General features: G+C 41.8%; 1 protein-coding gene, 1 long non-coding RNA gene and 77 other non-coding genes across 81 annotated transcripts; 1 reads left to right on the top strand and 78 right to left on the bottom strand.

The window, feature by feature from the left end:
• The first annotated feature begins 664 nt into the window (after positions 1 to 664).
• Positions 665 to 2,922, top strand: LOC149730240 (serine/arginine-rich splicing factor 2-like). Of its 2 annotated transcripts, XM_089886316.1 has the most exons (5): positions 665 to 883; positions 1,351 to 1,551; positions 1,729 to 1,851; positions 2,257 to 2,363; positions 2,628 to 2,922. In XM_089886316.1, the coding sequence occupies exons 1-4, from the start codon at positions 735 to 737 to the stop codon at positions 2,318 to 2,320; spliced, it is 537 nt and encodes a 178-aa protein (XP_089742442.1). In that variant the 5' UTR covers positions 665 to 734; the 3' UTR covers positions 2,321 to 2,363; positions 2,628 to 2,922. The 2 variants fall into 2 exon arrangements, with proteins under 2 accessions (XP_089742442.1, XP_089742441.1); XM_089886315.1 differs by lacking the exon at positions 2,628 to 2,922 and having other exon boundaries at positions 2,257 to 2,598.
• Positions 2,923 to 3,019: 97 nt separating this feature from the next.
• LOC149730239 (uncharacterized) lies at positions 3,020 to 4,695 on the bottom strand. Of its 2 annotated transcripts, XR_016385819.1 has the most exons (3): positions 4,374 to 4,695; positions 4,174 to 4,279; positions 3,020 to 3,874 (listed from the first exon to the last, which is right to left on the bottom strand). It is a non-coding gene; the product is annotated as an uncharacterized LOC149730239 (long non-coding RNA). The 2 variants fall into 2 exon arrangements; XR_016385818.1 differs by lacking the exon at positions 4,374 to 4,695 and having other exon boundaries at positions 4,174 to 4,367.
• Positions 4,696 to 5,318: 623 nt separating this feature from the next.
• Trnas-aga (transfer RNA serine (anticodon AGA)) lies at positions 5,319 to 5,400 on the bottom strand. Its single transcript has one exon. It is a non-coding gene; the product is annotated as a tRNA-Ser (tRNA).
• Positions 5,401 to 5,479: 79 nt separating this feature from the next.
• Positions 5,480 to 5,561, bottom strand: Trnas-aga (transfer RNA serine (anticodon AGA)). Its single transcript has one exon. It is a non-coding gene; the product is annotated as a tRNA-Ser (tRNA).
• Positions 5,562 to 5,641: 80 nt separating this feature from the next.
• Trnas-aga (transfer RNA serine (anticodon AGA)) lies at positions 5,642 to 5,723 on the bottom strand. The gene has a single exon. It is a non-coding gene; the product is annotated as a tRNA-Ser (tRNA).
• Positions 5,724 to 5,803: 80 nt separating this feature from the next.
• On the bottom strand, positions 5,804 to 5,885 carry Trnas-aga (transfer RNA serine (anticodon AGA)). The gene has a single exon. It is a non-coding gene; the product is annotated as a tRNA-Ser (tRNA).
• An 80-nt stretch (positions 5,886 to 5,965) lies between these two features.
• Positions 5,966 to 6,047, bottom strand: Trnas-aga (transfer RNA serine (anticodon AGA)). The gene has a single exon. It is a non-coding gene; the product is annotated as a tRNA-Ser (tRNA).
• An 80-nt stretch (positions 6,048 to 6,127) lies between these two features.
• On the bottom strand, positions 6,128 to 6,209 carry Trnas-aga (transfer RNA serine (anticodon AGA)). Its single transcript has one exon. It is a non-coding gene; the product is annotated as a tRNA-Ser (tRNA).
• Positions 6,210 to 6,289: 80 nt separating this feature from the next.
• On the bottom strand, positions 6,290 to 6,371 carry Trnas-aga (transfer RNA serine (anticodon AGA)). Its single transcript has one exon. It is a non-coding gene; the product is annotated as a tRNA-Ser (tRNA).
• An 80-nt stretch (positions 6,372 to 6,451) lies between these two features.
• Positions 6,452 to 6,533, bottom strand: Trnas-aga (transfer RNA serine (anticodon AGA)). The gene has a single exon. It is a non-coding gene; the product is annotated as a tRNA-Ser (tRNA).
• An 80-nt stretch (positions 6,534 to 6,613) lies between these two features.
• Positions 6,614 to 6,695, bottom strand: Trnas-aga (transfer RNA serine (anticodon AGA)). The gene has a single exon. It is a non-coding gene; the product is annotated as a tRNA-Ser (tRNA).
• An 80-nt stretch (positions 6,696 to 6,775) lies between these two features.
• Trnas-aga (transfer RNA serine (anticodon AGA)) lies at positions 6,776 to 6,857 on the bottom strand. The gene has a single exon. It is a non-coding gene; the product is annotated as a tRNA-Ser (tRNA).
• Positions 6,858 to 6,937: 80 nt separating this feature from the next.
• On the bottom strand, positions 6,938 to 7,019 carry Trnas-aga (transfer RNA serine (anticodon AGA)). The gene has a single exon. It is a non-coding gene; the product is annotated as a tRNA-Ser (tRNA).
• Positions 7,020 to 7,099: 80 nt separating this feature from the next.
• On the bottom strand, positions 7,100 to 7,181 carry Trnas-aga (transfer RNA serine (anticodon AGA)). The gene has a single exon. It is a non-coding gene; the product is annotated as a tRNA-Ser (tRNA).
• Positions 7,182 to 7,261: 80 nt separating this feature from the next.
• Positions 7,262 to 7,343, bottom strand: Trnas-aga (transfer RNA serine (anticodon AGA)). Its single transcript has one exon. It is a non-coding gene; the product is annotated as a tRNA-Ser (tRNA).
• An 80-nt stretch (positions 7,344 to 7,423) lies between these two features.
• Positions 7,424 to 7,505, bottom strand: Trnas-aga (transfer RNA serine (anticodon AGA)). The gene has a single exon. It is a non-coding gene; the product is annotated as a tRNA-Ser (tRNA).
• An 80-nt stretch (positions 7,506 to 7,585) lies between these two features.
• Positions 7,586 to 7,667, bottom strand: Trnas-cga (transfer RNA serine (anticodon CGA)). Its single transcript has one exon. It is a non-coding gene; the product is annotated as a tRNA-Ser (tRNA).
• Positions 7,668 to 7,743: 76 nt separating this feature from the next.
• Positions 7,744 to 7,825, bottom strand: Trnas-aga (transfer RNA serine (anticodon AGA)). Its single transcript has one exon. It is a non-coding gene; the product is annotated as a tRNA-Ser (tRNA).
• Positions 7,826 to 7,901: 76 nt separating this feature from the next.
• On the bottom strand, positions 7,902 to 7,983 carry Trnas-aga (transfer RNA serine (anticodon AGA)). Its single transcript has one exon. It is a non-coding gene; the product is annotated as a tRNA-Ser (tRNA).
• An 80-nt stretch (positions 7,984 to 8,063) lies between these two features.
• On the bottom strand, positions 8,064 to 8,145 carry Trnas-aga (transfer RNA serine (anticodon AGA)). The gene has a single exon. It is a non-coding gene; the product is annotated as a tRNA-Ser (tRNA).
• Positions 8,146 to 8,225: 80 nt separating this feature from the next.
• Positions 8,226 to 8,307, bottom strand: Trnas-aga (transfer RNA serine (anticodon AGA)). The gene has a single exon. It is a non-coding gene; the product is annotated as a tRNA-Ser (tRNA).
• Positions 8,308 to 8,383: 76 nt separating this feature from the next.
• On the bottom strand, positions 8,384 to 8,465 carry Trnas-aga (transfer RNA serine (anticodon AGA)). The gene has a single exon. It is a non-coding gene; the product is annotated as a tRNA-Ser (tRNA).
• Positions 8,466 to 8,545: 80 nt separating this feature from the next.
• Positions 8,546 to 8,627, bottom strand: Trnas-aga (transfer RNA serine (anticodon AGA)). Its single transcript has one exon. It is a non-coding gene; the product is annotated as a tRNA-Ser (tRNA).
• An 80-nt stretch (positions 8,628 to 8,707) lies between these two features.
• Trnas-aga (transfer RNA serine (anticodon AGA)) lies at positions 8,708 to 8,789 on the bottom strand. Its single transcript has one exon. It is a non-coding gene; the product is annotated as a tRNA-Ser (tRNA).
• Positions 8,790 to 8,869: 80 nt separating this feature from the next.
• On the bottom strand, positions 8,870 to 8,951 carry Trnas-aga (transfer RNA serine (anticodon AGA)). The gene has a single exon. It is a non-coding gene; the product is annotated as a tRNA-Ser (tRNA).
• Positions 8,952 to 9,031: 80 nt separating this feature from the next.
• Positions 9,032 to 9,113, bottom strand: Trnas-aga (transfer RNA serine (anticodon AGA)). The gene has a single exon. It is a non-coding gene; the product is annotated as a tRNA-Ser (tRNA).
• Positions 9,114 to 9,193: 80 nt separating this feature from the next.
• Positions 9,194 to 9,275, bottom strand: Trnas-aga (transfer RNA serine (anticodon AGA)). Its single transcript has one exon. It is a non-coding gene; the product is annotated as a tRNA-Ser (tRNA).
• Positions 9,276 to 9,355: 80 nt separating this feature from the next.
• Trnas-aga (transfer RNA serine (anticodon AGA)) lies at positions 9,356 to 9,437 on the bottom strand. Its single transcript has one exon. It is a non-coding gene; the product is annotated as a tRNA-Ser (tRNA).
• Positions 9,438 to 9,517: 80 nt separating this feature from the next.
• On the bottom strand, positions 9,518 to 9,599 carry Trnas-aga (transfer RNA serine (anticodon AGA)). Its single transcript has one exon. It is a non-coding gene; the product is annotated as a tRNA-Ser (tRNA).
• Positions 9,600 to 9,679: 80 nt separating this feature from the next.
• Positions 9,680 to 9,761, bottom strand: Trnas-aga (transfer RNA serine (anticodon AGA)). Its single transcript has one exon. It is a non-coding gene; the product is annotated as a tRNA-Ser (tRNA).
• Positions 9,762 to 9,841: 80 nt separating this feature from the next.
• Positions 9,842 to 9,923, bottom strand: Trnas-cga (transfer RNA serine (anticodon CGA)). Its single transcript has one exon. It is a non-coding gene; the product is annotated as a tRNA-Ser (tRNA).
• A 76-nt stretch (positions 9,924 to 9,999) lies between these two features.
• On the bottom strand, positions 10,000 to 10,090 carry Trnas-aga (transfer RNA serine (anticodon AGA)). The gene has a single exon. It is a non-coding gene; the product is annotated as a tRNA-Ser (tRNA).
• A 76-nt stretch (positions 10,091 to 10,166) lies between these two features.
• On the bottom strand, positions 10,167 to 10,248 carry Trnas-aga (transfer RNA serine (anticodon AGA)). The gene has a single exon. It is a non-coding gene; the product is annotated as a tRNA-Ser (tRNA).
• A 233-nt stretch (positions 10,249 to 10,481) lies between these two features.
• On the bottom strand, positions 10,482 to 10,563 carry Trnas-aga (transfer RNA serine (anticodon AGA)). The gene has a single exon. It is a non-coding gene; the product is annotated as a tRNA-Ser (tRNA).
• Positions 10,564 to 10,643: 80 nt separating this feature from the next.
• On the bottom strand, positions 10,644 to 10,725 carry Trnas-aga (transfer RNA serine (anticodon AGA)). Its single transcript has one exon. It is a non-coding gene; the product is annotated as a tRNA-Ser (tRNA).
• Positions 10,726 to 10,805: 80 nt separating this feature from the next.
• On the bottom strand, positions 10,806 to 10,887 carry Trnas-aga (transfer RNA serine (anticodon AGA)). The gene has a single exon. It is a non-coding gene; the product is annotated as a tRNA-Ser (tRNA).
• An 80-nt stretch (positions 10,888 to 10,967) lies between these two features.
• On the bottom strand, positions 10,968 to 11,049 carry Trnas-aga (transfer RNA serine (anticodon AGA)). The gene has a single exon. It is a non-coding gene; the product is annotated as a tRNA-Ser (tRNA).
• A 90-nt stretch (positions 11,050 to 11,139) lies between these two features.
• On the bottom strand, positions 11,140 to 11,221 carry Trnas-aga (transfer RNA serine (anticodon AGA)). The gene has a single exon. It is a non-coding gene; the product is annotated as a tRNA-Ser (tRNA).
• Positions 11,222 to 11,297: 76 nt separating this feature from the next.
• Positions 11,298 to 11,379, bottom strand: Trnas-aga (transfer RNA serine (anticodon AGA)). Its single transcript has one exon. It is a non-coding gene; the product is annotated as a tRNA-Ser (tRNA).
• Positions 11,380 to 11,455: 76 nt separating this feature from the next.
• Positions 11,456 to 11,537, bottom strand: Trnas-uga (transfer RNA serine (anticodon UGA)). The gene has a single exon. It is a non-coding gene; the product is annotated as a tRNA-Ser (tRNA).
• An 80-nt stretch (positions 11,538 to 11,617) lies between these two features.
• On the bottom strand, positions 11,618 to 11,699 carry Trnas-aga (transfer RNA serine (anticodon AGA)). Its single transcript has one exon. It is a non-coding gene; the product is annotated as a tRNA-Ser (tRNA).
• An 80-nt stretch (positions 11,700 to 11,779) lies between these two features.
• Positions 11,780 to 11,861, bottom strand: Trnas-aga (transfer RNA serine (anticodon AGA)). Its single transcript has one exon. It is a non-coding gene; the product is annotated as a tRNA-Ser (tRNA).
• Positions 11,862 to 11,937: 76 nt separating this feature from the next.
• Trnas-aga (transfer RNA serine (anticodon AGA)) lies at positions 11,938 to 12,019 on the bottom strand. Its single transcript has one exon. It is a non-coding gene; the product is annotated as a tRNA-Ser (tRNA).
• An 80-nt stretch (positions 12,020 to 12,099) lies between these two features.
• Trnas-uga (transfer RNA serine (anticodon UGA)) lies at positions 12,100 to 12,181 on the bottom strand. Its single transcript has one exon. It is a non-coding gene; the product is annotated as a tRNA-Ser (tRNA).
• A 76-nt stretch (positions 12,182 to 12,257) lies between these two features.
• Positions 12,258 to 12,339, bottom strand: Trnas-aga (transfer RNA serine (anticodon AGA)). The gene has a single exon. It is a non-coding gene; the product is annotated as a tRNA-Ser (tRNA).
• An 80-nt stretch (positions 12,340 to 12,419) lies between these two features.
• On the bottom strand, positions 12,420 to 12,501 carry Trnas-aga (transfer RNA serine (anticodon AGA)). Its single transcript has one exon. It is a non-coding gene; the product is annotated as a tRNA-Ser (tRNA).
• An 80-nt stretch (positions 12,502 to 12,581) lies between these two features.
• Positions 12,582 to 12,663, bottom strand: Trnas-aga (transfer RNA serine (anticodon AGA)). Its single transcript has one exon. It is a non-coding gene; the product is annotated as a tRNA-Ser (tRNA).
• Positions 12,664 to 12,743: 80 nt separating this feature from the next.
• On the bottom strand, positions 12,744 to 12,848 carry Trnas-cga (transfer RNA serine (anticodon CGA)). The gene has a single exon. It is a non-coding gene; the product is annotated as a tRNA-Ser (tRNA).
• A 76-nt stretch (positions 12,849 to 12,924) lies between these two features.
• On the bottom strand, positions 12,925 to 13,015 carry Trnas-aga (transfer RNA serine (anticodon AGA)). The gene has a single exon. It is a non-coding gene; the product is annotated as a tRNA-Ser (tRNA).
• Positions 13,016 to 13,091: 76 nt separating this feature from the next.
• On the bottom strand, positions 13,092 to 13,173 carry Trnas-aga (transfer RNA serine (anticodon AGA)). The gene has a single exon. It is a non-coding gene; the product is annotated as a tRNA-Ser (tRNA).
• A 76-nt stretch (positions 13,174 to 13,249) lies between these two features.
• Trnas-aga (transfer RNA serine (anticodon AGA)) lies at positions 13,250 to 13,331 on the bottom strand. The gene has a single exon. It is a non-coding gene; the product is annotated as a tRNA-Ser (tRNA).
• An 80-nt stretch (positions 13,332 to 13,411) lies between these two features.
• On the bottom strand, positions 13,412 to 13,493 carry Trnas-aga (transfer RNA serine (anticodon AGA)). Its single transcript has one exon. It is a non-coding gene; the product is annotated as a tRNA-Ser (tRNA).
• Positions 13,494 to 13,573: 80 nt separating this feature from the next.
• On the bottom strand, positions 13,574 to 13,655 carry Trnas-cga (transfer RNA serine (anticodon CGA)). The gene has a single exon. It is a non-coding gene; the product is annotated as a tRNA-Ser (tRNA).
• Positions 13,656 to 13,735: 80 nt separating this feature from the next.
• On the bottom strand, positions 13,736 to 13,817 carry Trnas-aga (transfer RNA serine (anticodon AGA)). The gene has a single exon. It is a non-coding gene; the product is annotated as a tRNA-Ser (tRNA).
• An 80-nt stretch (positions 13,818 to 13,897) lies between these two features.
• Positions 13,898 to 13,979, bottom strand: Trnas-cga (transfer RNA serine (anticodon CGA)). The gene has a single exon. It is a non-coding gene; the product is annotated as a tRNA-Ser (tRNA).
• An 80-nt stretch (positions 13,980 to 14,059) lies between these two features.
• Positions 14,060 to 14,144, bottom strand: Trnas-aga (transfer RNA serine (anticodon AGA)). Its single transcript has one exon. It is a non-coding gene; the product is annotated as a tRNA-Ser (tRNA).
• Positions 14,145 to 14,220: 76 nt separating this feature from the next.
• On the bottom strand, positions 14,221 to 14,302 carry Trnas-aga (transfer RNA serine (anticodon AGA)). Its single transcript has one exon. It is a non-coding gene; the product is annotated as a tRNA-Ser (tRNA).
• Positions 14,303 to 14,437: 135 nt separating this feature from the next.
• Trnas-aga (transfer RNA serine (anticodon AGA)) lies at positions 14,438 to 14,519 on the bottom strand. Its single transcript has one exon. It is a non-coding gene; the product is annotated as a tRNA-Ser (tRNA).
• A 54-nt stretch (positions 14,520 to 14,573) lies between these two features.
• Trnas-aga (transfer RNA serine (anticodon AGA)) lies at positions 14,574 to 14,655 on the bottom strand. The gene has a single exon. It is a non-coding gene; the product is annotated as a tRNA-Ser (tRNA).
• Positions 14,656 to 14,735: 80 nt separating this feature from the next.
• On the bottom strand, positions 14,736 to 14,817 carry Trnas-uga (transfer RNA serine (anticodon UGA)). The gene has a single exon. It is a non-coding gene; the product is annotated as a tRNA-Ser (tRNA).
• Positions 14,818 to 15,041: 224 nt separating this feature from the next.
• On the bottom strand, positions 15,042 to 15,123 carry Trnas-aga (transfer RNA serine (anticodon AGA)). The gene has a single exon. It is a non-coding gene; the product is annotated as a tRNA-Ser (tRNA).
• Positions 15,124 to 15,203: 80 nt separating this feature from the next.
• Trnas-aga (transfer RNA serine (anticodon AGA)) lies at positions 15,204 to 15,285 on the bottom strand. Its single transcript has one exon. It is a non-coding gene; the product is annotated as a tRNA-Ser (tRNA).
• A 76-nt stretch (positions 15,286 to 15,361) lies between these two features.
• Positions 15,362 to 15,443, bottom strand: Trnas-aga (transfer RNA serine (anticodon AGA)). Its single transcript has one exon. It is a non-coding gene; the product is annotated as a tRNA-Ser (tRNA).
• A 76-nt stretch (positions 15,444 to 15,519) lies between these two features.
• Positions 15,520 to 15,601, bottom strand: Trnas-uga (transfer RNA serine (anticodon UGA)). The gene has a single exon. It is a non-coding gene; the product is annotated as a tRNA-Ser (tRNA).
• Positions 15,602 to 15,681: 80 nt separating this feature from the next.
• Trnas-aga (transfer RNA serine (anticodon AGA)) lies at positions 15,682 to 15,763 on the bottom strand. Its single transcript has one exon. It is a non-coding gene; the product is annotated as a tRNA-Ser (tRNA).
• Positions 15,764 to 15,843: 80 nt separating this feature from the next.
• Positions 15,844 to 15,925, bottom strand: Trnas-aga (transfer RNA serine (anticodon AGA)). Its single transcript has one exon. It is a non-coding gene; the product is annotated as a tRNA-Ser (tRNA).
• A 76-nt stretch (positions 15,926 to 16,001) lies between these two features.
• Positions 16,002 to 16,083, bottom strand: Trnas-aga (transfer RNA serine (anticodon AGA)). The gene has a single exon. It is a non-coding gene; the product is annotated as a tRNA-Ser (tRNA).
• An 80-nt stretch (positions 16,084 to 16,163) lies between these two features.
• On the bottom strand, positions 16,164 to 16,245 carry Trnas-uga (transfer RNA serine (anticodon UGA)). The gene has a single exon. It is a non-coding gene; the product is annotated as a tRNA-Ser (tRNA).
• Positions 16,246 to 16,321: 76 nt separating this feature from the next.
• Trnas-aga (transfer RNA serine (anticodon AGA)) lies at positions 16,322 to 16,403 on the bottom strand. The gene has a single exon. It is a non-coding gene; the product is annotated as a tRNA-Ser (tRNA).
• Positions 16,404 to 16,483: 80 nt separating this feature from the next.
• On the bottom strand, positions 16,484 to 16,565 carry Trnas-aga (transfer RNA serine (anticodon AGA)). The gene has a single exon. It is a non-coding gene; the product is annotated as a tRNA-Ser (tRNA).
• An 80-nt stretch (positions 16,566 to 16,645) lies between these two features.
• Positions 16,646 to 16,727, bottom strand: Trnas-aga (transfer RNA serine (anticodon AGA)). Its single transcript has one exon. It is a non-coding gene; the product is annotated as a tRNA-Ser (tRNA).
• Positions 16,728 to 16,807: 80 nt separating this feature from the next.
• Positions 16,808 to 16,912, bottom strand: Trnas-cga (transfer RNA serine (anticodon CGA)). Its single transcript has one exon. It is a non-coding gene; the product is annotated as a tRNA-Ser (tRNA).
• Positions 16,913 to 16,988: 76 nt separating this feature from the next.
• Trnas-aga (transfer RNA serine (anticodon AGA)) lies at positions 16,989 to 17,079 on the bottom strand. Its single transcript has one exon. It is a non-coding gene; the product is annotated as a tRNA-Ser (tRNA).
• Positions 17,080 to 17,155: 76 nt separating this feature from the next.
• On the bottom strand, positions 17,156 to 17,237 carry Trnas-aga (transfer RNA serine (anticodon AGA)). The gene has a single exon. It is a non-coding gene; the product is annotated as a tRNA-Ser (tRNA).
• Positions 17,238 to 17,313: 76 nt separating this feature from the next.
• On the bottom strand, positions 17,314 to 17,395 carry Trnas-aga (transfer RNA serine (anticodon AGA)). Its single transcript has one exon. It is a non-coding gene; the product is annotated as a tRNA-Ser (tRNA).
• Positions 17,396 to 17,475: 80 nt separating this feature from the next.
• Trnas-aga (transfer RNA serine (anticodon AGA)) lies at positions 17,476 to 17,557 on the bottom strand. Its single transcript has one exon. It is a non-coding gene; the product is annotated as a tRNA-Ser (tRNA).
• Positions 17,558 to 17,637: 80 nt separating this feature from the next.
• Positions 17,638 to 17,719, bottom strand: Trnas-cga (transfer RNA serine (anticodon CGA)). Its single transcript has one exon. It is a non-coding gene; the product is annotated as a tRNA-Ser (tRNA).
• A 76-nt stretch (positions 17,720 to 17,795) lies between these two features.
• Positions 17,796 to 17,877, bottom strand: Trnas-aga (transfer RNA serine (anticodon AGA)). Its single transcript has one exon. It is a non-coding gene; the product is annotated as a tRNA-Ser (tRNA).
• An 80-nt stretch (positions 17,878 to 17,957) lies between these two features.
• Trnas-aga (transfer RNA serine (anticodon AGA)) lies at positions 17,958 to 18,039 on the bottom strand. The gene has a single exon. It is a non-coding gene; the product is annotated as a tRNA-Ser (tRNA).
• Positions 18,040 to 18,388: the final 349 nt, after the last annotated feature.

The following is an 18,388-nucleotide window of genomic DNA, read 5'->3' as shown; positions in this document are numbered from 1 at the left end:
TCTGTGGGAGTCGTAAGGATATATTCAACTTTTTCAATGTTATTTGATTACCACCAAAGTGAACGAGAAAATAGAATGAAAAAGTGTCCAACCTTCCCCCACCCTACTATATCAACTACACGCATAGTACAAAATTTGACGTGCTACTTACTGATCATCTCTTCATTCTGCAATCATGGAAAGATATTCTTACCCTACGTTGTTCTCGATGGCTTACAACTGCCGTAGTATTTGGTCAGACTTATTAAAACACTCCTATTATAAAATGTTTTTATTAAGACAGTATTCTTTTTATCACAATTTGTCTGACTACAACAATAATTGTTCAATAGTATACTAATGCTAACTAAGCGACCAAATAACTTATAAACGTGAAGAAAATTTTCCCTCCCCATTTTTAAAGTTGTTTTTGGTATACGATTTCTATGCGATAGGAAAGTTCGGAGAACTGCGCATGCGCATTGACACACTGCGCACTTGCTTAGTGATCTATAGAAAAAACGTAGTTTTCTGTATAATAAATAGACGTACGTTATACATTTGTTATTTTTATCAGGATTTAGGTAAAAAAAGTACCGATATTCTTATTTTTTACAAAGTAATTGGTTGCTAATGTTAAAATGTATGTGAAACTGTGCACTGTGTTATTATTTCGATCATACAAATTACCCACATGCTATATACAGATTCAAGTTATCGTCATAAGACTCCTAATATCGCAAACAAACGTAAAAATGTCGCGAGGTGGACGACCCCCTCCTGGTTTAGATAACATGGTTTCATTGAAAGTAGATAACTTGACATACAGAACATCACCGGAGACATTAAAACGATCGTTTGAGAAATACGGAGACGTCGGCGACGTATACATACCACGGGACAGGTAAACTTATAATACATTGTATATACGTAGTAGCTGGTCTACAGAGTATGGCATGTGCTTATGAACTGTGGTTGGACATATGTTACATGTTATATAGAAACTTATTTGTTTTCAATGCCGATTTAGGTTCTTCCGCATTTTTGTTTGGCAAACTTTAAGTTGTTGTTGAGCAAAGTTTTATAGGAAAAACTAATACTGTCATCATGGGGAAAAAGCTCTATTCGTTTAAATCATACAGAACACTTGATTTGCGGTTAAACACGACCTATTAAATAGTGCACAAGACAGCACATTGCATGAGTGTATTGCAACTTTTAGCTGACTGCTTAGCATCTGAAAAGGGGACCAGTTGTTTCAGCTCAGCATATTACAAAAAAGCAATAAAAAATAAAGGGAAAAAGCTTAAAAATGAAGCACCAGTTAAACTTTTCTTACCTCTTGCCTGAACACACTTGTTGTTTTGATAGATATTCCCGAGAAAGTCGTGGATTTGCTTTCGTTCGTTTCTACGACAAACGAGACGCTGAAGACGCGATGGATTGTATGGATGGAAAGACCATGGATGGGAGAGTGCTGAGAGTTGCCATGGCACGATATGGTCGTCCTACTGAGGAGAGGAGAGATTCTGGGAGGAGAGGAGGAGGTGGAGGAGGGATGAGGAGGAGAAGGTATGACATCATAATAAATGCCATTGTTAATATTATCTTAGTGTTATGTTTAAATTTCGTTGCAGAAGTTCTTCATGGATATGCGGTGTATGAAACAAAACACCTATGAGACTGTCGTTCTCTTGTCTTAGGATGATGAACTGTTACTCATACATTTACAACAAGTTTGATTTACAGGAGGAGTTATTCACGATCACGCTCCCGATCACGAGGAAGGAAATATTCACAAAGTGTTTCAAGATCAAGGAGCAGATCCCGTGATCGTGAAAGAAGAAGAAGTCCTTCACATGAGAGGCGCAGGTGAGATCATGAATCATAAAATACCTTGTTGTTTGGGATGGTTGTTAGAATGTTGGTTTGTGATTATTTCTGTGATATATCTAAACACTCATGCCAATGCTCTATGTGTAGCCTGAAAAAATAAAGGAATGGTGTTAAACACACCTAACATTTTTCTGGGTGCGAAGACAAATTGTAGTAGTGATCTGTCTAACAATAAACTATTTGCTTCATATTTTGTGGGTTCAACATCAACTGGAAGTTCTTAACCAATATCATCTAAATCCTACCACTACATTCAGACCCTTGTAAAAGTCTGGGCAAAATTTCAGAGCTCACGCATATAGAATAATATATTTCCCTTTTTAAAAACAAAATAACAATATGTTTATATTACATTGATATTAAAACCTTGTTTCGTTTCAGTCCAACTCCATCTCCTCGTCGATCAAGATCATATTCAAGATCACCAGCAGCCAATGGAGATTGAAGACTTGTCACCAACTTTATCCTACCAGCAAATAATTTGCATGGTAATTTATACTCACTTACAAGGACTATGTTCAAGAAAATTAATGAAACCGAAAAAATGGTTTCGCAGCAAAACATTCCAAAATGGATTTCTAAAAAGCTTTGTAAATAATTGCACTGACTGAACAAAGAGTTCAGTTTTTCTAAGGCTTGTTTTCTTACAATGGTTTGGCTTTCATTACTGAGTTAATGTTTTTAGAGTTACTTCAACAATAAAGTGGTAGTTGGTTAATAATATTAACATGTGTTTGCTTATCATATTTAAGGGTAGCAGTGCCGGTAGCAGTGGGAATTATGCAGTAGCAGACGAAGAATTAAATAGTAGCAGATGCGTGTTGCTGTGCCGAGAATCCGGTTAATTTTATGTTTGTTTCTTATAATAGTAAGTAATTTTTTAAACATACCGCAAAACTGTTGTTAAACATTGTTATTTTTTCTTGCACGGAGAACCTATGCCCTTTCAAACTTGGTGTATTTTTAAAACGATGGTACTTGGTCATGCTCATTTATTATAGCCAATTAACCACATAATAGACATAAATATAATAATATGAACCATAACTAATGCTTATCTTTGAATTTGTGAATATTTGATAAAATTTATTTAAAGATGTAAGTACAGATTGGGACCTTTATTTACCTACAACATAGAGGTAAGTATGTATGTTGTGATCTGTTTTGTCGTAAGTATGTATGTTGTGATCTATTTAAAACTTAACCCAATTAACGGATCCTTTTTTTTCAAGAAGGCACCTAATTCACAAAGACTACGTAAGTGTTGAATGGTACAGCTACAAATTTCTACATTTACGGTTGCCACTTTATTATTTTCCAATTATTATTTTTCTTTTTTTTTAAATAATTGTTTGGAGAACTGTTGATAAGAGTTTTTTAATAAAATAAGGTACTGTACATTTTTTGAACAGCGATTTTGAGTAACATTATAATCTGAATCATGTTAGTACTTTTTTAAATCACTACTATTGTCATCAAAATGTTCATAATCAGTAAAAATGTTATTTTTTTTAAATTACATTTAATTCTGTAATGATCACATTTTGCTGTTTCATCTATTCATTGAAGCTAAAATCATGTAAAATATAGTAAGATATTTTAATATTATAGGCCTGGTGTAAGTACCAATTTGTTTTTAATAAAATAAACCTGGAATTGGAAATCCGGAATCTTAGTTTTATCAGAAATCCAACAGTCAATTACAGTTTGATGTTACAACCAAGCAAGTCTAACACATAAACATGCAGACAAACACAGTGGACTAATACACATTTAAAACATAATCTTTAAACCTGACTGCAGTTGTTAAATTGCCTCCTCCAATAAACAATGATCATCGCTGGAAAGATATTCCATATCAATTATCAAAATGTAGTTCTGATATTTTATCGAGACATTTGAATAACGGCTTCACATGTTTGGTTATCGACTTGGACAGAGGTTCTTCAGGTTCATGAAGCTGACTTTGTCTAGTCGACATAGTTCCCCAAATATAGATCTACAAAATTCTGTGGTTATCTTAACCTATCTTTAGCTTTACATATATACAAAATATTAAATATCATTAACATTTATATTCTCATGACAGTATTCTATGGGTAAAACAATTAAGAGCGTTTGAAAAGTGAATAAATGTAATGTAATTAACTGGATGACCCTACTATCTAGAATATGAACAAAACATGAATATACAGTCCATAGATATAAAATTGACACTCTTCCAAGACATTATACATTACTTAGGGTTTGAAAAATATTTACCATCAAGTACAACAAATATAAATTCTGATGTTATACCTTGTCTTGACGATCAATTATTTTCCTGGATATATCTTGCATCCACATGTTTAAGTTAGTGTTGTCACTGAACTGTCAATCGAAGTGTATTGATCACACCAATAAGCTGGAGGAAAGGTTGTGTTACATTATAGATGGAGTTACTGACTGTTTTAACTGATGAAATCCAAGAGCGTACACTGGTGGTATGAACGACTTACATGAGCTTCCTGGGTGTTGGGATAATAGGCCAAATACCAGATCCTCTAGAATTCTACATTGTCTACAACTCCACAAGGACCTTATCAACAGAATAGGCTATAATAACAATATAGAATGTTTTTCACCTTCTTAAAAAATAAACAATTATCATAACTCTACTTCTCCAGGTGAAAGTTGCATTATATCCATAACTGTGTAACTTTTATGCACTTTTTAATATTTTGACCATCGATCAATGTTGATGCGATTCACTGCCATAGCATAAACAGTTAGGATTACCAGACATCCAGATAGTTTCCCCAGTTTTGAGCAAATTATTTCACAATATATGAACATATAAATTTGGAGTTATCTAATATGAAGTTGTACTTAGTTTAAAATCAGTTCTTGAGTTGTAATATAAAATATGAAATCAACTATTATGTGCAGTCTACATACGAAGAACAAAAATGGTGCTGATTAAAAGGGAAGACATTTGATTAGATAGTAGAACTCTTCTAAGATAACAAAATATCGCACTACCTGGCGGATTTCTTACTCGTTCAAAAGCTTCATGTAGCATGATAAGATTTTGAATAAAAAGATCCTGCTAGTTCAAGTTAAACTTCCAACACATCAAGATGAGGAGCTAGTGTCGTTAAATCTGTTATCCGCACATCTCTGATCTTTAACTGCTTGATCTAATCCTAAAATTATGAAAGATAAAACGCATTATATATCTTTTAGAAGTTGTAACTGTAACGCTTTCCAATAACATAATTCACCATTGACTTCATTTACCTGCAAACCCTAGTACCCTACAGTTGGAGGCGATGTAGTTATTACTTGGTCTAGTTTCCATGCAATTTTCCCACTCGGCCACGGCGACTCTGGTTCAAACAATGAATTAATTTCGTAACCGTTCCGAGTACGATCATTATTTGTCTTAAAAAATAGGAAAAGAACGTAGCCAACAGGTTTCGAACCCGTGCGGGCAGAGCCCAACAGATTTCTAATCTGTCGCCTTAACCACTCGGCCACGACGACTATGGTTTAACACAGAATTAATTTCGTAACAGTTCCGAGTAAGATCATCATTTACCATCTACAAAAATTAGAAAAAGAACGTCGCCGACAGGATTCGAACCTGTGCGGGCAGAGCCCAACAGATTTCTAGTCTGTCGCCTTAACCACTCGGCCACGACGACTACGGCTTCATCAAAGAAATAATTTCGTAACCGTTCCGAGTAAGATCATCATTTTCCATCTACAAAAATTAAGAAAAGAACGTCGCCGACAGGATTCGAACCTGTGCGGGCAGAGCCCAACAGATTTCTAGTCTGTCGCCTTAACCACTCGGCCACGACGACTACGGCTTCATCAAAGAAATAATTTCGTAACCGTTCCGAGTAAGATCATCATTTATCATCTACAAAAATTAAGAAAAGAACGTCGCCGACAGGATTCGAACCTGTGCGGGCAGAGCCCAACAGATTTCTAGTCTGTCGCCTTAACCACTCGGCCACGACGACTACGGCTTCATCAAAGAAATAATTTCGTAACCGTTCCGAGTAAGATCATCATTTACCATCTACAAAAATTAAGAAAAGAACGTCGCCGACAGGATTCGAACCTGTGCGGGCAGAGCCCAACAGATTTCTAGTCTGTCGCCTTAACCACTCGGCCACGACGACTACGGCTTCATCAAAGAAATAATTTCGTAACCGTTCCGAGTAAGATCATCATTTATCATCTACAAAAATTAAGAAAAGAACGTCGCCGACAGGATTCGAACCTATTCGGGCAGAGCCCAACAGATTTCTAGTCTGTCGCCTTAACCACTCGGCCACGACGACTACGGCTTCATCAAAGTAATAATTTCGTAACCGTTCCGAGTAAGATCATCATTTACCATCTACAAAAATTAAGAAAAGAACGTCGCCGACAGGATTCGAACCTGTGCGGGCAGAGCCCAACAGATTTCTAGTCTGTCGCCTTAACCACTCGGCCACGACGACTACGGCTTCATCAAAGAAATAATTTCGTAACCGTTCCGAGTAAGATCATCATTTATCATCTACAAAAATTAAGAAAAGAACGTCGCCGACAGGATTCGAACCTATTCGGGCAGAGCCCAACAGATTTCTAGTCTGTCGCCTTAACCACTCGGCCACGACGACTACGGCTTCATCAAAGTAATAATTTCGTAACCGTTCCGAGTAAGATCATCATTTACCATCTACAAAAATTAAGAAAAGAACGTCGCCGACAGGATTCGAACCTGTGCGGGCAGAGCCCAACAGAGTTCTAGTCTGTCGCCTTAACCACTCGGCCACGACGACTACGGCTTCATCAAAGTAATAATTTCGTAACCGTTCCGAGTAAGATCATCATTTATCATCTACAAAAATTAAGAAAAGAACGTCGCCGACAGGATTCGAACCTGTGCGGGCAGAGCCCAACAGATTTCTAGTCTGTCGCCTTAACCACTCGGCCACGACGACTACGGCTTCATCAAAGAAATAATTTCGTAACCGTTCCGAGTAAGATCATCATTTACCATCTACAAAAATTAAGAAAAGAACGTCGCCGACAGGATTCGAACCTGTGCGGGCAGAGCCCAACAGATTTCTAGTCTGTCGCCTTAACCACTCGGCCACGACGACTACGGCTTCATCAAAGTAATAATTTCGTAACCGTTCCGAGTAAGATCATCATTTATCATCTACAAAAATTAAGAAAAGAACGTCGCCGACAGGATTCGAACCTGTGCGGGCAGAGCCCAACAGATTTCTAGTCTGTCGCCTTAACCACTCGTCCACGACGACTACGGCTTCATCAAAGAAATAATTTCGTAACCGTTCCGAGTAAGATCATCATTTACCATCTACAAAAATTAAGAAAAGAACGTCGCCGATAGGATTCGAACCTGTGCGGGCAGAGCCCAACAGATTTCTAGTCTGTCGCCTTAACCACTCGTCCACGACGACTACGGCTTCATCAAAGAAATAATTTCGTAACCGTTCCGAGTAAGATCATCATTTATCATCTACAAAAATTGAGAAAAGAACGTCGCCGACAGGATTCGAACCTGTGCGGGCAGAGCCCAACAGATTTCTAGTCTGTCGCCTTAACCACTCGGCCACGACGACTACGGCTTCATCAAAGAAATAATTTCGTAACCGTTCCGAGTAAGATCATCATTTATCATCTACAAAAATTAAGAAAAGAACGTCGCCGACAGGATTCGAACCTGTGCGGGCAGAGGCCAACAGATTTCGAGTCTGTCGCCTTAACCACTCGGCCACGACGACTACGGTTTCAATAAAGAATTAATTTCGTAACCGTTCCGAGTAAGATCATCATTTATCTCAAAAATTAAGAAAAGAACGTCGCCGACAGGATTCGAACCTGTGCGGGCAGAGCCCAACAGATTTCTAGTCTGTCGCCTTAACCACTCGGCCACGACGACTACGGTCTCATCAAAGAAATAATTTCGTAACCGTTCCGAGTAAGATCATCATTTATCTCAAAAATTAGAGAAAGAACGTCGCCGACAGGATTCGAACCTGTGCGGGCAGAGCCCAACAGATTTCTAGTCTGTCGCCTTAACCACTCGGCCACGACGACAACGGTCTTATCAAGGAATTAATTTCGTAACCGTCCCGAGTAAGATCATCATTTACCGTCAACAAAAATTAGAAAAAGAACGTCGCCGACAGGATTCGAACCTGTGCGGGCAGAGCCCAACAGATTTCTAGTCTGTCGCCTTAACCACTCGGCCACGACGACTACGGTCTTACCAAGGAATTAATTTCGTAACCGTTCCGAGTAAGATCATCATTTACCGCCAACAAAAATTAGAAAAAGAACGTCGCCGACAGGATTCGAACCTGTGCGGGCAGAGCCCAACAGATTTCTAGTCTGTCGCCTTAACCACTCGGCCACGACGACTACGGTCTTATCAAGGAATTAATTTCGTAACCGTTCCGAGTAAGATCATCATTTATCTCAAAAATTAAGAAAAGAACGTCGCCGACAGGATTCGAACCTGTGCGGGCAGAGCCCAACAGATTTCTAGTCTGTCGCCTTAACCACTCGGCCACGACGACTACGGCTTCATCAAAGAAATAATTTCGTAACCGTTCCGAGTAAGATCATCATTTATCATCTACAAAAATTAAGAAAAGAACGTCGCCGACAGGATTCGAACCTGTGCGGGCAGAGCCCAACAGATTTCTAGTCTGTCGCCTTAACCACTCGGCCACGACGACTACGGCTTCATCAAAGAAATAATTTCGTAACCGTTCCGAGTAAGATCATCATTTACCATCTACAAAAATTAAGAAAAGAACGTCGCCGACAGGATTCGAACCTGTGCGGGCAGAGCCCAACAGATTTCTAGTCTGTCGCCTTAACCACTCGGCCACGACGACTACGGCTTCATCAAAGAAATAATTTCGTAACCGTTCCGAGTAAGATCATCATTTATCATCTACAAAAATTAAGAAAAGAACGTCGCCGACAGGATTCGAACCTATTCGGGCAGAGCCCAACAGATTTCTAGTCTGTCGCCTTAACCACTCGGCCACGACGACTACGGCTTCATCAAAGTAATAATTTCGTAACCGTTCCGAGTAAGATCATCATTTACCATCTACAAAAATTAAGAAAAGAACGTCGCCGACAGGATTCGAACCTGTGCGGGCAGAGCCCAACAGATTTCTAGTCTGTCGCCTTAACCACTCGGCCACGACGACTACGGCTTCATCAAAGAAATAATTTCGTAACCGTTCCGAGTAAGATCATCATTTATCATCTACAAAAATTAAGAAAAGAACGTCGCCGACAGGATTCGAACCTATTCGGGCAGAGCCCAACAGATTTCTAGTCTGTCGCCTTAACCACTCGGCCACGACGACTACGGCTTCATAAAAGAAATAATTTCGTAACCGTTCCGAGTAAGATCATCATTTACCATCTACAAAAATTAAGAAAAGAACGTCGCCGATAGGATTCGAACCTGTGCGGGCAGAGCCCAACAGATTTCTAGTCTGTCGCCTTAACCACTCGTCCACGACGACTACGGCTTCATCAAAGAAATAATTTCGTAACCGTTCCGAGTAAGATCATCATTTATCATCTACAAAAATTGAGAAAAGAACGTCGCCGACAGGATTCGAACCTGTGCGGGCAGAGCCCAACAGATTTCTAGTCTGTCGCCTTAACCACTCGGCCACGACGACTACGGCTTCATCAAAGAAATAATTTCGTAACCGTTCCGAGTAAGATCATCATTTACCATCTACAAAAATTAAGAAAAGAACGTCGCCGACAGGATTCGAACCTGTGCGGGCAGAGCCCAACAGATTTCTAGTCTGTCGCCTTAACCACTCGGCCACGACGACTACGGTCTTATCAAGGAATTAATTTCGTAACCGTTCCGAGTAAGATCATCATTTACCGTCAACAAAAATTAGAAAAAGAACGTCGCCGACAGGATTCGAACCTGTGCGGGCAGAGCCCAACAGATTTCGAGTCTGTCGCCTTAACCACTCGGCCACGACGACTACGGTTTCAATAAAAAATTAATTTCGTAACCGTTCCGAGTAAGATCATCATTTATTTCAAAAATTAAGAAAAGAACGTCGCCGACAGGGCCGACAGGATTCGAACCTGTGCGGGCAGAGCCAAACAGATTTCTAGTCTGTCGCCTTAACCACTCGGCCACGACGACTACGGTCTTATCAAGGAATTAATTTCGTAACCGTTCCGAGTAAGATCATCATTTATCTCAAAAATTAAGAAAAGAACGTCGCCGACAGGATTCGAACCTGTGCGGGCAGAGCCCAACAGATTTCTAGTCTGTCGCCTTAACCACACGGCCACGACGACTACGGTCTTATCAAGGAATTAATTTCGTAACCGTTCCGAGAAAGATCATCATTTATCTCAAAAATTAAGAAAAGAACGTCGCCGAGAGGATTCGAACCTGTGCGGGCAGAGCCCAACAGATTCTAGTCTGTCGCCTTAACCACTCGGCCACGATGACTACGGCTTCAGCAAAGAAATAATTTCGTAACCGTTCCGAGTAAGATCATCATTTATCTCAAAAATTAAGAAAAGGACGTCGCCGACAGGATTCGAACCTGTGCGGGCAGAGCCCAACAGATTTCTAGTCTGTCGCCTTAACCACTCGGCCACGACGACTACGGCTTCATCAAAGAAATAATTTCGTAACCGTTCCGAGTAAGATCATCATTTTCCATCTACAAAAATTAAGAAAAGAACGTCGCCGACAGGATTCGAACCTGTGCGGGCAGAGCCCAACAGATTTCTAGTCTGTCGCCTTAACCACTCGGCCACGACGACTACGGCTTCATCAAAGAAATAATTTCGTAACCGTTCCGAGTAAGATCATCATTTATCATCTACAAAAATTAAGAAAAGAACGTCGCCGACAGGATTCGAACCTGTGCGGGCAGAGCCCAACAGATTTCTAGTCTGTCGCCTTAACCACTCGGCCACGACGACTACGGCTTCATCAAAGAAATAATTTCGTAACCGTTCCGAGTAAGATCATCATTTACCATCTACAAAAATTAAGAAAAGAACGTCGCCGACAGGATTCGAACCTGTGCGGGCAGAGCCCAAAAGATTTCTAGTCTGTCGCCTTAACCACTCGGCCACGACGACTACGGTCGACTACGGCTTCATCAAAGAATTAATTTCGTAATAGTTCCGAGTAAGATCATCATTTACCATCTACAAAAATTAAGAAAAGAACGTCGCCGACAGGATTCGAACCTGTGCGGGCAGAGCCCAACAGATTTCTAGTCTGTCGCCTTAACCACTCGGCCACGACGACTACGGTTTCATTAAAGGATTAATTTCGTAACCGTTCCGAGTAAGATCATCATTTATCTCAAAAATTAGAAAAAAAACGTCGCCGACAGGATTCGAACCTGTGCGGGCAGAGCCCAACAGATTTCTAGTCTGTCGCCTTAACCACTCGGCCACGACGACTACGGTTTCATTAAAGAATTAATTTCGTAACCGTTCCGAGTAAGATCTTTATTTATCTCAAAAATTAGAAAAAAAACGTCGCCGACAAGATTCGAACCTGTGCGGGCAGAGCCCAACAGATTTCAAGTCTGTCGCCTTAACCACTCGGCCACGACGACTACGGCTTCATCAAAGAAATAATTTCGTAACCGTTCCGAGTAAGATTATCATTTATCATCTACAAAAATTAAGAAAAGAACGTCGCCGACAGGATTCGAACCTGTGCGGGCAGAGCCCAACAGATTTCTAGTCTGTCGCCTTAACCACTCGGCCACGACGACTACGGCTTCATCAAAGAAATAATTTCGTAACCGTTCCGAGTAAGATCATCATTTATCATCTACAAAAATTAAGAAAAGAACGTCGCCGACAGGATTCGAACCTATTCGGGCAGAGCCCAACAGATTTCTAGTCTGTCGCCTTAACCACTCTGCCACGACGACTACGGCCTCTACAAAGAATTACTTTCGTAACCTTTCCGAGTAAGATCTTTATTTATCTCAAAAATTAGAAAAAAAACGTCGCCGACAGGATTCGAACCTGTGCGGGCAGAGCCCAACAGATTTCTAGGCTGTCGCCTTAACCACTCGGCCACGACGACTACGGTCTTATCAAGGAATTAGTTTCGTAACCGTTCCGAGTAAGATCATCATTTAACGTCAACAAAAATTAGAAAAAGAACGTCGCCGACAGGATTCGAACATGTGCGGGCAGAGCCCAACAGATTTCAAGTCTGTCGCCTTAACCACTCGGCCACGACGACTACGGTTTCATCAAAGAAATAATTTCGTAACCGTTCCGAGTAAGATCATCATTTATCTCAAAAATTAGAGAAAGAACGTCGCCGACAGGATTCGAACCTGTGCGGGCAGAGCCCAACAGATTTCTAGTCTGTCGCCTTAACCACTCGGCCACGACGACAACGGTCTTATCAAGGAATTAATTTCGTAACCGTCCCGAGTAAGATCATCATTTACCGTCAACAAAAATTAGAAAAAGAACGTCGCCGACAGGATTCGAACCTGTGCGGGCAGAGCCCAACAGATTTCTAGTCTGTCGCCTTAACCACTCGGCCACGACGACTACGGTCTTACCAAGGAATTAATTTCGTAACCGTTCCGAGTAAGATCATCATTTACCGTCAACAAAAATTAGAAAAAGATCGTCGCCGACAGGATTCGAACCTGTGCGGGCAGAGCCCAACAGATTTCTAGTCTGTCGCCTTAACCACTCGGCCACGACGACTACGGTCTTATCAAGGAATTAATTTCGTAACCGTTCGGAGTAAGATCATCATTTACCGTCAACAAAAATTAGAAAAAGAACGTCGCCGACAGGATTCGAACCTGTGCGGGCAGTTAATTTCGTAACCAGACTCGAAAGCCCAACAGATTTCGAGTCTGTCGCCTTAACCACTCGGCCACGACGACTACGGTTTCAATAAAGAATTAATTTCGTAACCGTTCCGAGTAAGATCATCATTTATTTCAAAAATTAAGAAAAGAACGTCGCCGATAGGGCCGACAGGATTCGAACCTGTGCGGGCAGAGCCAAACAGATTTCTAGTCTGTCGCCTTAACCACTCGGCCACGACGACTACGGTCTTATCAAGGAATTAATTTCGTAACCGTTCCGAGTAAGATCATCATTTATCTCAAAAATTAAGAAAAGAACGTCGCCGACAGGATTCGAACCTGTGCGGGCAGAGCCCAACAGATTTCTAGTCTGTCGCCTTAACCACTCGGCCACGACGACTATGATTTCATCAAAGAATTACTTTCGTAACCTTTCCGAGTAAGATCTTTATTTATCTCAAAAATTAGAAAAAAAACGTCGCCGACAGGATTCGAACCTGTGCGGGCAGAGCCCAACAGATTTCTAGTCTGTCGCCTTAACCACTCGGCCACGACGACTACGGTTTCATTAAAGAATTAATTTCGTAACCGTTCCGAGTAAGATCATCATTTATCATCTACAAAAATTTAGAAAAGAACGTCGCCGACAGGATTCGAACCTGTGCGGGCAGAGCCCAACAGATTTCTAGTCTGTCGCCTTAACCACTCGGCCACGACGACTACGGCTTCATCAAAGTAATAATTTCGTAACCGATCCGAGTAAGATCATCATTTACCATCTACAAAAATTAAGAAAAGAACGTCGCCGACAGGATTCGAACCTGTGCGGGCAGAGCCCAACAGATTTCGAGTCTGTCGCCTTAACCACTCGGCCACGATGACTACGGTTTCAATAAAGAATTAATTTCGTAACCGTTCCGAGTAAGATCATCATTTATCATCTACAAAAATTAAGAAAAGAACGTCGCCGACAGGATTCGAACCTGTGCGGGCAGAGCCCAACAGATTTCTAGTCTGTCGCCTTAACCACTCGGCCACGACGACTACGGCTTCATCAAAGAAATAATTTCGTAACCGTTCCGAGTAAGATCATCATTTACCATCTACAAAAATTAAGAAAAGAACGTCGCCGACAGGATTCGAACCTGTGCGGGCAGAGCCCAACAGATTTCGAGTCTGTCGCCTTAACCACTCGGCCACGACGACTACGGCTTCATCAAAGAAATAATTTCGTAACCGTTCCGAGTAAGATCATCATTTATCATCTACAAAAATTAAGAAAAGAACGTCGCCGACATCAGGATTCGAACCTATTCGGGCAGATCCCAACAGATTTCTAGTCTGTCGCCTTAACCACTCGGCCACGATGACTACGGTTTCATTAAAGAATTAATTTCGTAACCGTTCCGAGTAAGATCTTTATTTATCTCAAAAATTAGAAAAAAAACGTCGCCGACAGGATTCGAACGTGTGCGGGCAGAGCCCAACAGATTTCTAGTCTGTCGCCTTAACCACTCGGCCACGACGACGTAACCGTTCCGAGTAAGATCATCATTTTCCATCTACAAAAATTAAGAAAAGAACGTCGCCGACAGGATTCGAACCTGTGCGGGCAGAGCCGTTCCGAGTAAGATCTTTATTTATCTCAAAAATTAGAAAAAAAACGTCGCCGACAGGATTCGAACCTGTGCGGGCAGAGCCCAACAGATTTCTAGTCTGTCGCCTTAACCACTCGGCCACGACTACGTAACCGTTCCGAGTAAGATCATCATTTTCCATCTACAAAAATTAAGAAAAGAACGTCGCCGACAGGATTCGAACCTGTGCGGGCAGAGCCCAACAGATTTCTAGTCTGTCGCCTTAACCACTCGGCCACGACGACTACGGTCTTATCAAGGAATTAATTTCGTAACCCTTCCGAGTAAGATCATCATTTACCGTCAACAAAAATTAGAAAAAGAACGTCGCCGACAGGATTCGAACCTGTGCGGGCAGAGCCCAACAGATTTCAAGTCTGTCGCCTTAACCACTCGGCCACGACGACTACGGCTTCATCAAAGAAATAATTTCGTAACCGTTCCGAGTAAGATCATCATTTATCTCAAAAATTAAGAAAACAACGTCGCCGACAGGATTCGAACCTGTGCGGGCAGAGCCCAACAGATTCTAGTCTGTCGCCTTAACCACTCGGCCACGACTTCATCAAAGAAATAATTTCGTAAACGTTCCAAGTAAGATCATTATTTATCTCAAAAATTAAGAAGAGAACGTCGCCGACGGGATTCGGACCTGTGCGGGCAAAGCCTAACAGATTTCTAGTCTGTCGCCTTTACCACTCGGCCACGACGACTACGGCTTCATCAAAGAATTAATTTCGTAATAGTTCCGAGTAAGATCATCATTTACCATCTACAAAAATTAAGAAAAGAACGTCGCCGACAGGATTCGAACCTGTGCGGGCAGAGCCCAACAGATTTCTAGTCTGTCGCCTTAACCACTCGGCCACGACGACTACGGTTTCATTAAAGGATTAATTTCGTAACCGTTCCGAGTAAGATCATCATTTATCTCAAAAATTAGAAAAAAAACGTCGCCGACAGGATTCGAACCTGTGCGGGCAGAGCCCAACAGATTTCTAGTCTGTCGCCTTAACCACTCGGCCACGACGACTACGGTTTCATTAAAGAATTAATTTCGTAACCGTTCCGAGTAAGATCTTTATTTATCTCAAAAATTAGAAAAAAAACGTCGCCGACAGGATTCGAACCTGTGCGGGCAGAGCCCAACAGATTTCAAGTCCGTCGCCTTAACCACTCGGCCACGACGACTACGGCTTCATCAAAGAAATAATTTCGTAACCGTTCCGAGTAAGATTATCATTTATCATCTACAAAAATTAAGAAAAGAACGTCGCCGACAGGATTCGAACCTGTGCGGGCAGAGCCCAACAGATTTCTAGTCTGTCGCCTTAACCACTCGGCCACGACGACTACGGCTTCATCAAACAAATAATTTCGTAACCGTTCCGAGTAAGATCATCATTTATCATCTACAAAAATTAAGAAAAGAACGTCGCCGACAGGATTCGAACCTATTCGGGCAGAGCCCAACAGATTTCTAGTCTGTCGCCTTAACCACTCTGCCACGACGACTACGGCTTCATCAAAGAATTACTTTCGTAACCTTTCCGAGTAAGATCTTTATTTATCTCAAAAATTAGAAAAAAAACGTCGCCGACAGGATTCGAACCTGTGCGGGCAGAGCCCAACAGATTTCTAGTCTGTCGCCTTAACCACTCGGCCACGACGACTACGGTCTTATCAAGGAATTAATTTCGTAACCGTTCCGAGTAAGATCATCATTTACCGTCAACAAAAATTAGAAAAAGAACGTCGCCGACAGGATTCGAACATGTGCGGGCAGAGCCCAACAGATTTCAAGTCTGTCGCCTTAACCACTCGGCCACGACGACTACGGTTTCATCAAAGAAATAATTTCGTAACCGTTCCGAGTAAGATCATCATTTATCTCAAAAATTAGAGAAAGAACGTCGCCGACAGGATTCGAACCTGTGCGGGCAGAGCCCAACAGATTTCTAGTCTGTCGCCTTAACCACTCGGCCACGACGACAACGGTCTTATCAAGGAATTAATTTCGTAACCGTCCCGAGTAAGATCATCATTTACCGTCAACAAAAATTAGAAAAAGAACGTCGCCGACAGGATTCGAACCTGTGCGGGCAGAGCCCAACAGATTTCTAGTCTGTCGCCTTAACCACTCGGCCACGACGACTACGGTCTTACCAAGGAATTAATTTCGTAACCGTTCCGAGTAAGATCATCATTTACCGTCAACAAAAATTAGAAAAAGAACGTCGCCGACAGGATTCGAACCTGTGCGGGCAGAGCCCAACAGATTTCTAGTCTGTCGCCTTAACCACTCGGCCACGACGACTACGGTCTTATCAAGGAATTAATTTCGTAACCGTTCGGAGTAAGATCATCATTTACCGTCAACAAAAATTAGAAAAAGAACGTCGCCGACAGGATTCGAACCTGTGCGGGCAGTTAATTTCGTAACCAGACTCGAAAGCCCAACAGATTTCGAGTCTGTCGCCTTAACCACTCGGCCACGACGACTACGGTTTCAATAAAGAATTAATTTCGTAACCGTTCCGAGTAAGATCATCATTTATTTCAAAAATTAAGAAAAGAACGTCGCCGACAGGGCCGACAGGATTCGAACCTGTGCGGGCAGAGCCAAACAGATTTCTAGTCTGTCGCCTTAACCACTCGGCCACGACGACTACGGTCTTATCAAGGAATTAATTTCGTAACCGTTCCGAGTAAGATCATCATTTATCTCAAAAATTAAGAAAAGAACGTCGCCGACAGGATTCGAACCTGTGCGGGCAGAGCCCAACAGATTTCTAGTCTGTCGCCTTAACCACTCGGCCACGACGACTATGATTTCATCAAAGAATTACTTTCGTAACCTTTCCGAGTAAGATCTTTATTTATCTCAAAAATTAGAAAAAAAACGTCGCCGACAGGATTCGAACCTGTGCGGGCAGAGCCCAACAGATTTCTAGTCTGTCGCCTTAACCACTCGGCCACGACGACTACGGTTTCATTAAAGAATTAATTTCGTAACCGTTCCGAGTAAGATCATCATTTATCATCTACAAAAATTAAGAAAAGAACGTCGCCGACAGGATTCGAACCTGTGCGGGCAGAGCCCAACAGATTTCTAGTCTGTCGCCTTAACCACTCGGCCACGACGACTACGGGTTCATCAAAGTAATAATTTCGTAACCGATCCGAGTAAGATCATCATTTACCATCTACAAAAATTAAGAAAAGAACGTCGCCGACAGGATTCGAACCTGTGCGGGCAGAGCCCAACAGATTTCGAGTCTGTCGCCTTAACCACTCGGCCACGACGACTACGGTTTCAATAAAGAATTAATTTCGTAACCGTTCCGAGTAAGATCATCATTTATCTCAAAAATTAAGAAAAGAACGTCGCCGACAGGATTCGAACCTGTGCGGGCAGAGCACAACAGATTTCTAATCTGTCGCCTAAACCACTCGGCCACGACGACTACGGTCTTATCAAGGAATTAATTTCGTAACCGTTCCGAGTAAGATCATCATTTACCGTCAACAAAAATTAGAAAAAGAACGTCGTCGACAGGATTCGAACCTGTGCGGGCAGAGCCCAACAGATTTCTAGTCTGTCGCCTTAACCACTCGGCCACGACGACTACGGTTTCATCAAAGAATTGATTTCGTAACCGTTCCGAGTAAGATCATCATTTATCTCAGAAATTAGAAAAAGAACGTCGCCGAGAGGATTCGAACCTGTGCGGGCAGAGCCCAACAGACTTTTAGTCTGACGCCTTAACCACTCGGCCGCTACGACTACGGTTTTATCAAAGAATTAATTTCGAAACCGTTCCAAGTAAGATCATCATTTACCATCCACAAAAATTAAGAAAAGAACGTCGCCGACAGGGGACGAACTTGTGCTCGCAGAGCCCAACAGATTTCAAGTATGTCGCCTTAACCACTCGGCCACGACGACTACGCTCTTATCAAAGAATTAATTTCGTA

Source organism: Ciona robusta, chromosome 10, assembly GCF_009617815.1.
Source record: "Ciona robusta chromosome 10, ASM961781v2".
NCBI classification, from domain to species: domain Eukaryota; kingdom Metazoa; phylum Chordata; class Ascidiacea; order Phlebobranchia; family Cionidae; genus Ciona; species Ciona robusta.
The sequence above is the reverse complement of the archived record's forward strand: the minus strand, read 5'-3'. Positions and strand labels throughout refer to the sequence as shown.